This window comes from Dermacentor albipictus, chromosome 1 (assembly GCF_038994185.2).
Source record: "Dermacentor albipictus isolate Rhodes 1998 colony chromosome 1, USDA_Dalb.pri_finalv2, whole genome shotgun sequence".
Classification (NCBI taxonomy): Eukaryota; Metazoa; Arthropoda; class Arachnida; order Ixodida; family Ixodidae; genus Dermacentor; species Dermacentor albipictus.
Window position 1 is genome coordinate 116,443,142 of NC_091821.1, and position 15,301 is coordinate 116,458,442.

The following is a 15,301-nucleotide window of genomic DNA, read 5'->3' on the forward strand; positions in this document are numbered from 1 at the left end:
TGAAGAAAGCGGAAGAGAAAATTCCTAAGCGCACAGCCACAGGGCTAGACGAGGTTCCCGTTAGGCTGATAAATGAACTAGGACCAAAAGGTACGGAAGCTCTGGTGAAAGCAGTGGAAAAAACTTTAAAAGATAGACGAATACAAGACAGTTGGCAACAAAGTAGGATAAATTTAATTTATAAAGGTAAGGGGGAGAAAGATAGAATTCACTCGTATAGACCATTGACCATTACATCGGTAATATGCAGGCTAGCAATGCAGGCAATCAAATTAAAGCTTCAAGCATGGGCAGAGAATAATGGCATTTTGGGAAAGCTTCAGAACGGCTTCAGAATAGGTAGGCGTTTGGATGATAACTTGTTTGTTCTTACTCAGTGTATTGAAATATCAAAGCAGAAAGCAGACCGTTGTGTGTGGCCTTTTTAGACATTACAGGAGCCTACGACAACGTAGACCGCAACATTTTGTGGGGTATTCTGGAAGGGGAAGGCTTAGGTAACGATTGTCTACAGCTTTTGAGAGAGGTTTACCTAGAAAATACCGTTTGCGTCGAATGGAAAGGGATGAGGAGCGAGGAGAAATTCATATCAACAAGGGACTGAAGCAGGGCTGCCCTTTATCCCCACTGCTGTTTATGATGTACATGGTGAGGATGGAGAGGGCGCTAGAAGGAAGTAATATCGGCTTTAATCTGTCGTACAAACAGGCGGGTACAGTAGTATAGCAGCAGCTTCCAGGTTTATTTTATGCGGACGACATTGTGTTGCCAGCTAACAAGCAAATTGATTTGCAACGTCTGGCTAATATCTGTGGACAGGCAGGCAACGATTTAGGTTTAAAATTGAGTGTTAGAAAATCAGGTATTATGGTATTCAATGAAAACAGTGAACAGACAGTGGAGATACAGGGCCATGAAATACCTTGGGTAACGTAATATAGATACCTTGGTATATGGATAAACAAAGGCAATGGATATATGGAAACACAGGAAAAGACAATAAGAGGGAAGAAGAAGAGAAATGCAGCCATAATGAAGCACAGAGCGCTATGGGGATACAATAGGTACGAGGTCCTCCGAGGTATGTGGAAAGGTGTAATGGTTCCAGGACTTACTTTTGGAAATGCGGTTGTTTGCTTTAAATCAGGGGTTCAATCAGGGGTTCAATCAGTACTCGACGGCAACCAAAGGTCAGTGGGTCGCCTCGCATTAGGCGCTCACGGGAAGACTACAAATGAAGCTGTGCAGGGTGATATGGGCTGGACTAGTTTAGAAGTGAGGGAATCTCGCAGTAAAATTGAGTATGAAGAACGGCTGAGGAATATGGAAGAAAGTAAATCCAACCATCCGAAAAAAGTAAGTTCTATTTCTCATACTTTATCGCTCATTCTTTTTCTGTGATGAAATTTTGATTAATAAACAGATTTTGCACTTTTGAAGCCATTTTTAATATTACATTTGCCCTTTGCTACTGCATACCCACTACCCTAAAAATGACCAGACAGTGTTCCAGTGTCCACTATATTGGTACGTAATATTGGGCATCATGCTATGCTAAAACAGCCGATAATTGTGAAATACTAAAATTCACTTTTCGTCTCTGTAACGCAAACATCAATTTCTGAAAAGCTCACAAAAATCTGTGAATATATATATATATATATATATATATATATATATATATATATATATATATATATATATATATATATATATATATATATACATACATACACCATAAAAAATTAACAACACCCCGAATTTCAAAAAATATGAAATCCGAAAACGAAGGACCCTAAATTATATATATGGACCAGAAGGAAAACAGAGGGGCCCGATTCTTTTATTAACACCTCATAAGAAGCCAACAACCATTCACCAAGGACAACATGGGGGAAATTACTCGTACTTACGAATTGAATTAAAGAAATTAATGAAAATGAAAGTGGATGAAAAAACAACTGGCCGCAGGTGGGATACGAACCGACGTCTTTGCATTAGCATTACGCGAATACGTGGGTTCGTATCCCACCTGCGGCCAGTTTTTATTTCATCCACTTCCATGCTTCACCGCCTTCATGCGCCTGCTTCACATCCGCCGCGGGTCGGCCCGGTATTGCACCATCTTCGGGATGGGCCCACGTTTTGTGTCTAACACGGACACGATCCTGGGGGATCTAGCCCTTAACAGCTTTGCCGTGATTCGCTGTAAAATTGGTTACATCTTTGTGTTTCATAATTAATGCCGACGACGAACGCGGGAGCAGAGGCACGAGCGCGTTCGCGTTGAGGGGCGCCAATGAGCCAGCTGTGGAAGGAGACGACGCTAGAGTCAATCCTGATGATGATAGTTCCGTGTCGACACACGGACATGATCCTGTGGGAATGAGCACTTAACAGCTTCGCTGTAAAAATACCGTTGAGGCGCTTCAGAGCACTCTAAATAATTTACAACGGCATCTCTACGAACCAGTTCCAGTTTCGTTTCCCATGAGGTTAGGAAGCCTTCGCACACACATACAGGTGTGCGTATGATGGCTCCCTACAGGAGGTGCACATGTGCAGTGGCTCCTGTTATACGTCACGACGCAGAAATGTGGTGGTCACGTTAGAGGAGAACATGGTGACGTTCTGCTATGCAGTTTTTTCTTTCTTCCATGGCTATGCGAGACGGAGATATATTCTGCTCCCACGTCACCACTTTCTGCATCACAAAGACACGACACACACACTTCCTGAAGAATGTAGCCAAATCTGGTTCAAAGAAAGATTATTTAGGGCCCTCGGAGGCTTGCTTCTGTTTTGGTGCGAAGCATTCTTGCCTCATTCCAGGTACTTTGCGCAAGGTATGTATTCTCGGTCTCGCCCCACTTCAGACCACTGTGGAATCAAACCTAGCTCTGCCCACGATCTCAAGCATACTGCTGTCGTGCCAAAGACGACTAGTACTTTGAGACGTTTGGCGCGTGGGTCACGTGCCAGTTTTTCATGTTCTTTCCTCGTGACAGCTCGCCCTTCCCGTCTCCGGAATGTACAGTGGGGTGGGGCGTTTTTCGCGGCGCTCGACATGTCTGCACAGGCGCGAGTATGGGCGGGTGCGAGAGAGAAAATCTGGGGGCCTTTGCTCCTTGAACTCTGCCTAGGCACCACCACACGCCCGCTGGCCTTTGACCAGATCACTACTACTACCGGACCCACTGGGACCTTCCTGCCGGACTGCTCAGCCACTGCCATGGCGACACTACTCTCCTTTGCTCCCACTATCCCCCCCACCCCTGTTGACGCTGAGCCGTGCTCCCGCAAGGGCTACAGAAAACAGCGTCAACATTTCCTTATCCCTTCAAGAACCACTTCTCTCTAGGCACTACCACGGTCGCTCGATGCAAAGCAAGGTGTGCTTTTGCATCGAGCGGCCGTGGCACTACGGAGGCGGTTTTTTAGCGCGTGTTGTATGCGTTTGTCCCCTAGGCATGCGGAGTACGGTCGCTCCGCCGCTGGCTGCCCGCGCTGTGAAGCAGTGGGCACGGACGCCCCATTGGGTGATCGCTGTGTCTGAAGGGGCAAGGTTCTGACAGCTGTTGTATAAGTCGCGGGTCGTTTTTTTCGTCGCGGCGATAGATTGGATTTTTTACTAGCGCTGCTCCAGGATGGCACATGTAACCGGCAAACTGAGGCCTCAGCAGAGCACCTGAAGCAGGCGGCGCAGGATCTCCGGGGCACCCAAGGTGTAGGGGGGGGGGGGGATCAAAGCTGGAAGCAAGGCGGCCCGTGGGTTGGGACCGCGGAGGCCGAAGCGTGCCAAAGAGTGTTCGCATAAAAAATTGGCTGTGCGCGATAGCGGACAGTCAATTCTTACTTAACATTTCTTAAGTAAGTTTTCTAAATTTGATATTTCAATACACTGAGTAAGTCAAAAGACGGAGACGTACAAAAGCACAGTTCGCAATAGGGGATCAGAAAATCAGAGAATCAACGAACTAGTTCCACAGTACCAGCTAACGCTACACAGAAACTGTGCGAAACTGTAACGCCTTCATATGGTCGGCCCAAGTCGAACACAGTCTGACTTTTCATCCCAGTAATACAAATGCCATCGTCGTTTTAAATCACATGGCATAGCCATAGGTGCGTACAAGTGTATAACGCGCAGTCGCTGATGACGTCACAATCCATGTTTCTCTCCCTTACGCTCGTCCAGTACCTATGTAGAACCCAACAATCGGCATGCCGTAAGCTCGCGTCGAACGGCCAGAAAAGGATTCATGCCGTCGGCATCACAAGATCGTCGTCACCCTCATCAAGCTGCTGTTGTCACACGCACACTCGCATCAGACACACAGCTGTTCATATTACACAAACACGTTGGTCCAACATGTAACACTTGGCGTAACCGCAAACAATGTTGAGCAGCCAGCTAACAGCAAAATGCTTTGCACAATGTCGACTGCCACAGTGCGTGGGATCTCATTAATCTTTCCCCCCAAGGGTATCGAGGTCGAGGGCCTTTATTCAAACCAAAAATATACTGAACAGTTGACATGTCAGTAGTCTATAATGTTTTGGCTAGGTGCACGTAATCATTAGTACCTATAATATGAAACCAAACAAAAACACTCAAGGAGAGGTCACACAATGGCACTACAATGTTCACATGATAAATCGGGAAAAATTCATAAGGTCTAAACACCGCTTGGACTTTGTTGTTTACTCTTCTCTATTGAATCCACCAAACACTTATCAGTAATTTCTTTCAATAAATGCGAGACTAATGTGGATTCATTTCAATACAAGTGATCATGCCTTTTCAGACATTTACAGCACATGATGCCTAAATGTGGTCTTTTACGAATTATGAAAGGTCGGCCATTTGCCATTACACATACAGTCCACTGACATCATTAAGTGGAGCTGCATGCTGTGCGACTACGACATGTAAAGGTAAGGACACTTTACTCCACTGAACAAGTGTAATGGGCTGAAATTAGCAGCACAGTGTGTAGCAAAATAGTAAACTTAATACATCGCGCTGCTGTAATGTTCCTTTAACCTGGCTTCAGTGGAGCTCTTCATCACTGCTCAGGTGTTGATGATGTTAATGAATCAGCTATGACAAGATGGAAATTTTATTTCTGCTCGTGTGTGTTATTGTCTACATATGTGATGTGCACGGTAAAATCTTGATATAGAGAAGGAGCAAAGACTTGAAAATAACTGACATACTATTCAGAACATGGATTGCCGTTTTCAAGAACATGGAAATGGGCAGCATGTAAATTAGCAACTGTAAAATCACCACAACCCATGACACTAGCAACAACTTAGGAACTAAACTTGACTAGATGCCCACTGGAAGTGCAGTTAAATATGTACAATATGGGGACAAGAAATGACTCCTAATATATCTTGTACATGGGACTAAAATACTTTACAATGGCATGCATGTTACCAATACAAAAATTATTGATGTCCTCCACCAAAGTAAATCAATACACCTATCTTGTTTTCACATAAATCAAGATAAATTTTTATACGGGCAAAAAGTAGAGCATCCCGGGTTAATAGTAATAAAATAGTAAACGAAAACTAAACTGCTCCTCATGCTCATGGGGTAGCTACTACCCCACGCAGCAAGTATGGCTCTAGCTGCAAAAATACTTATTTAGGTACTAATAATTAAAATAAGTTTTCATATTGACAAAGTTGGCAATTCTTGTGGAACGAACACTTCCAAGCACCATAACCTCAACATGTATTTCAATGCTCAGTGATAGATACATTGCAAAAATATATGATTGAAATATAAATGAAGCAACTAAAATAAGATGATGCAGTTTTCATAATGTCGGAAACTACAGCCTTTACAATTGAGCGTGCAACATATCTGAAACATTCTTGTTTTTTTATAAGTCAGTATAGGTCCATGAAAATTTGTGAGCTGTGACATTTCTGCATAATAGGTTTCATCATTCACAGATTCAGCTTCACACTGCTGATATATGAAATTTCCACAAGCTTTCACGATTTCAGCTACTTATATTAGCAGCTGAAAGCTATTTTCCAGTTTATTTCTAGTTCAAGCTATTTTAAAGTCTATTTATGTTTGTTACATAGGTTTGTGATGCATTTCTTAGCAATACCTTGGTTCTTATTTGTTCTTTGCAAGAAATCTGATTTAATGTGTTATAAGCAGTTCACTATATATATATATATATATATATATATATATATATATATATATATATATATATATAGAGAGAGAGAGAGAGAGAGAGAGAGCACTGACAACATTGAGCAGTTCATCGATAACACAAATGTACATATAAGGAAAACAAAAATACGAAAGTAACAAAAAATAAATGCGTCTCAACTCGTCTGCCATATTCGCATTCTCTTGTCATAAAATAATGCCTTATCAGATTTTCAACCTCCATTTTCCTTTTTTCAACTCTTATGTGGGCCACAAATCACTGTTTTCAATAGCGCATGACATAAATAAGATAAAATGTTTATCAGACGCTGTTGCTTCGTCAGGTGATCTTGTTTTTGTCATAAACACGAAAAAGGACATCGCAGTTGGCCAAAGCGACATCAATATGGCACGCCCATCCATATCAGTGCGGTCTTGACACTGACGCATACGCTTGTTATATACAGGTAACTGCTTAATAAGTTACACAAAACAGCTAAATCTCAAGTACTCAATGCTCGAAATGACCCATTCTGATCGGCGATCGGTCAAGCGATCATAAGCGATATTACGCAGCTGTGATCTACAAGCTCGTAATCTTAAATTAAACAGCCGATGAATTTTAACAGTATTTGATGAATTTAACAGCAGTTCACTCTATCAAAAAGTGTGTCCATGCCAAATAACGCCAACGCCGAACGAGCGATCGTGGTTTCACGATGAGCAGCCGGCACGCATGCTAAACGGAAAAAAGAAAAAAAGAAAAAAAGCTAGTGCATGACGCGGCAACGGCGCACGCACGTGAATTCAAATACGCATACCAATGATGGTGTCATGCGTATTAAACTGAGTAGTATAAGTGTGCGCAAATCACGGCGCACCAGGCGTGGCGCAAAGGTTTGAGGGCTCCGCTCCTTCCGTAGTGGTCAAACAAGCCACACGCCCCCTCCAAGCGCGGCGCTTAGAGTGAGCACTCAGAGCTGGTGGAATATGAGTTGCGGCTAGACGTTTAGTCTAGGTCACTGTCGTGCATGTCGCCAAACAATAGCTAACGACAACGAATGCTGCTATCCTGCTCACCTTCCAAGTCAACAACCTTGCCGGCACGCTTGAGGGCCCTGACCGCTTCGTCGTGTGTTGCGTCCCTCAGATCTTCCCCGTTGACCGACAGGATGGCGTCTCCAACGTAAAGCTGTTCCGTTGTGTCTGCTGCCATGCCTTTGAAGATCTTGCTTATGAGGATGGGCATCTTGTTCTCTTTGCCGCCCTTTATGCTGATGCCGAGACCATTGTTGTCCTGCTTAACTACTCGGACGACCCGCTTGGTGTTGGCGATGCTTTCCGGAATGTCGCTTGGTTCGCTATCCGAAAGCGTGCCGTTATTAGTGATTGGCGGTACTTCGTAGCTCTCGTCTAGGCACAAACTGAGATGGTCCTCTTCGAGCGTCGCTAACACTTTGTGCCACTGCTGTTTGGCGTACACTTCAAGCACGCCCGTGCGAGTGTACGACGACGTCGTAGTCGCCATCTTAGCCCTCGGCGGACGACGGCTCGCGAGCTGCAACTCGTCTGCAACTGAGGGCGCAGCCAGCAGTACACGGCGGCCGCGCACGCGCGCAACGCCGTGGAGAAAGGAAATCCAGGAAGGCCGCGTAGTGGTGTAACCTTGCACTTCGCAGGGTTCGCGTTTCGATTCCAGTGATTCGGGGTGTTCGTTGTTCCGTGTTCCGGCGTGTTCCATGAGTAGTACGAGCGCCATGGTTCACAGGAATCACGGAATTACGCGGAATATAGTGATCACCACTTCCTCAAGTGAGGGGAGAAAAAGAGACATCATTTATATTTAGCTGACTTTTATGTGTTCCACCCCATACATGCTTCGGTACGCATCATTTCCATTCATTTATGGGCCTTCATTTATCGATGACAGCACAGATGGCACAGAGGTACAGATGTGCGGTTATTCTTGTAGTTAGAGCCATGGTTACAGCTGTCGGAACGCAGTGCAGTGTCAGCGGGTTTAAGAAAGCATCTGATTGAACGAGGCAACATGCGGTGGTGCGGGGTTGCTGATCATGTATTTGATAGCACGTACACAAGCATGTTTAAATGGATAGATGGAAAAACTTTATTACACAACATGATGGCACGTTGGCTTATGTTAGTGGAAAGCGGAATTGGGAAAAATAAAACGAGCTCAGTGCGGTCGCCCTGCCCATAGAGTTTCTCACTGTGGCCCTGCCGGCTTCGCTTCGTCACGATTGGAGTGTTCTATAATACAGTTGAGTGGGACAAGCGGCTGGGCGGCGCATGCTTTGCAATGAGGCGCGCGACGACGAAAAATACTGTGGCGGCGCTGCGATCGAACTGGATGGGGCCTCCTCAAAAGGTCGCACCCACCGTTTTCGCCGTTGGAAACTGCTAGTTATTCTGCTCAGTGGGGTCGTTCGCACTGCTTCGCGCGTTTGCGATCAGACCACTCAAATGGTGTTCATAATTAGATATGACGTGTTTTTACGCCCTAGGAACAGATGTCTTTCTTTCATTTTATTGATTTTTAATGCCGCACGGTGACTGCGCGTGCATTGCGGCCGCAATGTCGGCTTTCCCATTCTAGTATGTTATTGTACTGTTCCCTTTGTAGAGCAAATATTTATCATGTTCTTCAAGCAGCATGTACCTCTCGCGTGTATATTTGCGCATATAGTTTTCCATCAGTAGCTCTTGCGAAACGGAGACGGAAAAACATGTCCTGTTCGCGGCCGCTTCAAACACATAAAACATATTTGCCCCATCTGGCACCCTGCACTCTGATTTACGGGAAGTATTCTTATAGAAAAAGAAGAAAAAAACCGCAGAGCATCATTCCATTCATGTTTCCGTCTTCCTCGCGTAACATAATGTGTAGTAATACAGGTTCGTTTATTGCTGTCGGACCTCGGGCGCTGAAAACAGTTTGAGGAAGCCATATATGGTAATTTTTGGCCCGTAAGCCACGTAAATTTTTTTGTGCAGTCCATGCTTAACAAAAGGGGGAAAAAAAAAACGGCGCGGTAGCCTAATTTGGCTACATAGTGGATGTGGCGTTGCGCTGCTAAACGCCGCGAGCTCACAGGTTTAAACCAGGTAGCGGAATTTGATGGGAACGAAATGGAAAAACATTCATGTACTTCTGTTTAGGAGCACGTTAAAGAAACCCAAGTGGTGAGAACTGAACAGGGTGGCTCATAATCATATCGCCAGACCTAATACACCCGAATTTGTTTAATTAAGAAAGAAGGTAGCTGCGTCCTTCGGCTTTTTTCTAGCGGTGTAAACGAAAGAAATTATTCTCGAGAATGATTACCGCGAAAAACATGTTACGCTTATCCCATATTTCATACCTAAATGTAATGCCGTTCCCAAAACAGCTTCTGCATTAAATACGGCTGCTTTCATTTATACGGCGCCGTATTGTAAGGACGGTAATTGAGCAATTGAAGGAACGGCATGCCTCGCATACACGTAGAGATATTTGTAGATCTGCTGAGTTCGTTGAAGAAGATAAATGTGGTACTATACCGGGCACCCAGTTTTAATGTGTTGCAGATATAGTGAGACTGTCAAATTTTTTTTTTTCCTTGCCAGAATATCAAGTTTGCAGATATACAGGGTGCCCCAAAACGGGGCGTTTATATTGAATGACCGCTAGGAACTTGTTCAGCAGAACCCATTAGCACCCGTGCGTTAATTCTCCCAGGAACAGGCGTGCCTCTGCACAGCAGCCACGACTCTCCAGCAGCACAATCATTCGGAATAAGAGTCCTCACTTGCATCGGCCCCTCACCTTCGAGACTTCAAAAGTGCTGTTATGCGTTACATTCGAACGCAAACGATTATTCAGTAATTTTTAATAGTAAATTCTGAAGTCGAATACGATCTGAATAGTAAATATCATTCGATTAGACTGTATGTTTCTACTTCATTTCGCCTGCTGGCAGGTTGAAGGAGATCGCCAGACAAGCCACAGCGATTACATATTGGTAAAGACTTTCCGGTCTCCCCGATTCAATCTGAGCACATAGGCAATATCTTTTCCCTAACACTGTAGTTCATTTTAACATCCAATAATTGCCTTGATTCCTTTTCTCGGAAAGTCTATTGGTTCGTCTGGGGCACGTGCAACAATCAGCGCACTTATAATATTTGATAATTTTTCTCTTACACACACACACACACTCAAACTACACACACACAAACACTAGTGTGTGTGTGCGTGTGTGTGTGTGTGTGCGTGTGTGTGTGTGTGTGTGTGTGTGTGTGTGTGGTGTGTGTGTGTGTGTGTGTGTGTGTGCCCTTAGATTTACCTAAAAGTGCATTGGTCATCTGCATCTCTTCGCGCCACGCAGCTTAATAAACCTAGTTTATTTCACTCTAATAATGTTTTCTGTGATCATTGTTCCTGGTCAATATTCCACCAACAAAAAGCGCGCGTAAAATGACACGATATCAATAAAATTTTCTTCATCATCAGCCTATTTCATGTCAACCGCAGGACGAAGGCCTCTCCCTGCGATTTCCAATTACCCATGTCCTGTGCCAGCTGATTCCAACTGTAAAATAGCACCCGCGAATTTCCTAATTTCATCGCACCACCTAGTCTTCTGCCGTCCTCTACTGCGCTTTTCTTCTCTTGGCACCCATTCTGTAACCCTAATGGTCTCACGGTTATCTAACCTGCGCATTACATGACCTGCCCAGCGCCATTTCTTTCGCTTCATGCCAATTAGAATATCGGCTATACCCGTTTGCTCTCTACACTCTAAGAACAGTTTACACCCTTTGGCTTGCCCCTTCTGCCACACAAAAATAATCGCCATCTGCCTTGATACGTTTCCTTTCTTTATCGCTGCGAGCCCGGAACTTTCCAGTAACGAACGGCACGCGCGTTATCAGCATAGAACAGTTTACACCCTTTGGAGTGCCCCTTCTGATAACGCGCGTGCCGTTCGTCACTGGAAAGTTCCGGGCTTGCAGCGATAAAGAAAGGAAACGCATCAAGGCAGATGACGATTATTTTTGTGTGGCAGAAGGGGCAAGCCAAAGGGTGTAAACTGTTCTTAGAGTGTAATCCAAACCGCTCTCCTTCTGTCTCTCAAGGTTATACCTAGCATTCTTCGTTCCATCGCTCTTTGTGCGGTCCTTAACTTGTTCTCAAGCTTCTTTGTCAGTCTGAAAGTATCTGCCCCATATGTCAGCACCAGTAGATTCATGTTGCAGATAGGGGACTTCAGTGGCGAAAATTACGTCTTACTTTTAGGAAAAATGTTAAAAATAGCAGTTCACCTGCCTAAAACCATAGTTGTTCCGGCCGACAAGAGTCACGGGCGCACCAAAGCAAGTAAAACCATAAAAAAATTTACTGCACAGACTTTCTGCGATAAAAAACTGGGCGTCCGCCAGCGTCCACACTCTAAGAACAGTTTACACCCTTTGGCTTGCCCCTTCTGCCACACAAAAATAATCGTCATCTGCCTTCATGCGTTTCCTTTCTTTATCGCTGCAAGCCCGGAACTTTCCAGTGACGAATGGCACGCGCGTTATCAGAAGAGGCACTCCAAAGGGTGTAAACTGTTCTATGCTGATAACGCGCGTGCCGTTCGTTACTGTAAAGTTCCGGGCTCGCAGCGATAAAGAAAGGAAACGCATCAAGGCAGATGACGATTATTTTTGTGTGGCAGAAGGGGCAAGCCAAAGGGTGTAAACTGTTCTTAGAGTGCACGCAACGAATGCGCGTTCGCTAGCAGACGACGCACTTGGTAACGACAGCAAAATTGGAGACGTCATGTTGTATAACCCATGTCACAAACATGTATACGTAGCAAAAAGGTGCCAATATAAATTTGCAGTTAGAATAAAGCACAATTAAAAAAGAGTACGTGCGTAATTGGTCTCAGCGCCCGCAGCAAAATTGCGTTTTATATGCCGCGAAGCGCGTCTGCGCCCCAATCCAGTTCGCTCGCAGCGCCCTCGCAAAATTTTTCCACACTCGATTCCGGTTCCCGTGCCAGGAGCCAGTCCAGGGAGCGCTCGAGCTCAAGGGACCTTGCCAACCCATGGAGACGAGGTAGGAGCAAGGAGCGTAAGGGTGTGAATTTCGCGGGCAGGGTCTCCCAGGAAAATAATCAGAGGGATAAACGGGACGAGGAAATTGAGAAATTAAAGAAAATGGTCGAAAAATTAACGGGGATAGTCGATTCGCAACGGTCCGAAATCCAAAACTTAAAGAAATCACAGAGGCAGGCAACCCCTCCTCCGCAACAACCCATTAGACAGATGACCCCCCCAGCGGCACGTCAACAGCCGCAAGGAGAGGATAAGATGGTCACAGAGGCGTCCCTCCCGCCACCAACGAAACGCAAAATTCAAGACGCCGACCCTATTCAGGCTATAGAAAAAAGGGTCGAAAATTTGGTAAGATTAGAGGCCAAGATGAATGAATTTATGAACCATATCAACATCCAAATTCAAACTGTCCTCGGGGCAGTTCAGAAACAGGCCGAGGAATGCCAAAGGCTAAGGAATGAGATGGTCGCCATGAACGGGTGGCAACAGAATATGGAGCAGATCGTCACGCAACTGCAAAATGGCCAGGCGCGCAAATGAAAATCAAATCTGGCAGTGGAACTGTCGCGGCTTCCGGCGCAAGAGGTCTATTCTGCAACAGTACCTTCCGCTATTAGATGAGACTCCTTTGGCGATTGCCCTGCAGGAAACTGGAGGACCCGCAAAACTGTCAGGTTATCAGGCATTTCATAGTGGCAGGGGGGAGAAATCCTCGGTCACAACACTCGTGAAAAGAAATATCGCGGCCATTGAATATGATTTAGAGTCGAGAGAGATCGAGAACGTGTTTGTCGAAATTCTAACCGGAAAACAGAAGGACCCTAGTTTATTCCTTCTAAATTTATACAGCTCACCCAGGCAAAGGAAGGTGAGGTTCAGGGCTCTGCTTCGCAAGGCCCTCAAAATTTCAAGCAACCAGCCACTGTTGATAGTGGGGGACTTTAATGCACATCACCAGGAATGGGGGTACCCGCACCAAAGCCCGAAAGGCAGACAGCTGTGGGAAGATACGCATGACATAGGGCTCACTCTGCACACGGACCCTGAGAGTCCAACGAGGGTGGGCAATAGCGTTAGTGAGGATACATCTCCAGATCTAACATTCTCGAAAAACATTAAAGATCTAGAATGGCATAATTCGGATCAAAATTTTGGCAGCGACCACTACATAATTGTTTCCATACTGAAAGTGGGCCTTCAAACGCGGAGGGCTCGCGCGCCGGCCGTCGTTGAATGGGATAACTTTAGAGATATCAGGAGAGCGCAGGAACTGGGGCCCATCAGAAACATCGAGGAATGGACGACGGCGCTCAAATCGGACGTTAGGAGGACGACAAAAACGCTCGAAGGGGATAACGCCCCGGAGATAGCGGACAGCCGTCTTCTGCATATGTGGGAAGCTAAGCAAAGCATGGAACGTCGTCTCAAAAATCAGAAATGGAACCGCAACCTCAGAAGAAGGATTGCTAGGCACAATAAGGAAATCGAAGATTATACTTTTACATTATGCGAACAAAATTGGGCCAACAAGTGTGACGAAATGGAGGGGAGCATGCACCTCTCCAAGACGTGGAACATCCTCCGGCATTTGTTGGACCCTGCAAGCTCGAAAACTCAATCCGGTATAAGATTGGCAAAAGCTAGGCACGCGTTCGTAGGTAACGATGATTATTTCATGAAGAAATTAATTGAGACGTTCGTGGGGGAAACATCGCGAACTCCACTACCCGACTATGGTGGAGCGCCTAACGAGGCGTTGGACGCCCCCATCACAGAAGCGGAAGTGCGAGCAGAGATTGTAAGACTCAGAACGAAGTCGGCTCCAGGCCCTGACGGGGTAACGAACAAAATGCTCAGAAACTTAGACGATGATTCCATTAGCTATCTAACGAAGTACATGCAGGAATGTTGGGAAAAAGGCGAGCTCCCACAACAGTGGAAGACGGCAAGCATTACTTTAATACCAAAACCCGGGAAGCCTCCGCAATTGGAAAACTTACGGCCAATTTCCTTAACTTCATGCGTGGGGAAATTGATGGAGCACGTCGTCCAGACCAGACTGATGGGCTTCATGGAGCAGGGCGATCTGTGGCCACATGAGATGGTCGGGTTCCGACCTCAATTGTGTACGCAGGACGTCATGCTCCAAATCAAACATGATATAATAGACTCAAGGTCTAAAGATGCAAAAGCAATTCTGGGACTGGACCTCACGAAGGCTTTTGACAACGTAAAGCATGAGGCGGTCCTGGAAGGGCTGAACAAGATTAATGTAGGTACCAGGACATATCGATACATCAGGGACTTCCTGACGGGAAGAACTGCTCGCATGAGGTTCCAAACGCTGGAATCCCCCACAATTGAGCAAGGGAGTAAGGGTACGCCCCAAGGATCAGTGCTGTCTCCCCTACTCTTCAACGTGGCTATGCGAGAACTCCCCGAGCAATTGGCAAAGCTCGAGGGATTAAAATTTAGTATATATGCGGATGATATCACCCTCTGGGTCAACCGGGGAAGTGATTCAGCCGTCGAAAGCCTGCTCCAGGCCGCCACCGACATCATAGTCGATTACGCGGCCGAGAGAGGCCTAGCATGCTCGCCGCAGAAATCAGAATTGTTTATATACAATCCGAAACACTTAAGGTGCAAGGCACCGTCGGAGATCAAAATTAAGGTGGCGGGTAAAGAGGTACCAATAGTAGAGCAAATTAGAATCTTGGGCCTGATTCTCCAGTCACACGGCTACAATGGCGAGACCCTCAAGAGGCTGCAGAATCACGCATTACAGACCCTGAGCCTAATTAGGCGGGTGGCCAGCAAAGGTCGAGGGCTAAAGGAAAAAAATTTATTTAAGCTAATACAGGCGTACATATTCAGCCGGGTGAGCTATGCAACGCCATATCTCGATTTGAAAGTGGTGGAAAGAGAAAAGATTGATTCTCTAATGAGAAAATGCGTAAAACGAGCGCTGGGACTGCCCATGTGTACATCAACAGAGAGACTGATGGC

At 45.6% G+C, this 15,301-nt stretch overlaps 1 protein-coding gene across 2 annotated transcripts in view; it reads right to left on the bottom strand.

The window, feature by feature from the left end:
• LOC135907850 (beta-1-syntrophin-like) overlaps window positions 1-8,436 on the bottom strand; it is a 108,160-nt gene extending 99,724 nt beyond the window's left edge. For both annotated transcript variants that reach the window (XR_010566133.1, XM_065439606.1), the window contains exon 1: window positions 7,268-8,436. Coding sequence is in view for 1 of the 2 variants with exons in the window: in XM_065439606.1 (XP_065295678.1) it covers window positions 7,268-7,946 (679 nt within the window). In the remaining variant the exon portion in view is untranslated. The remainder of the gene's footprint in view (window positions 1-7,267) is intronic.
• Window positions 8,437-15,301: the final 6,865 nt, after the last annotated feature.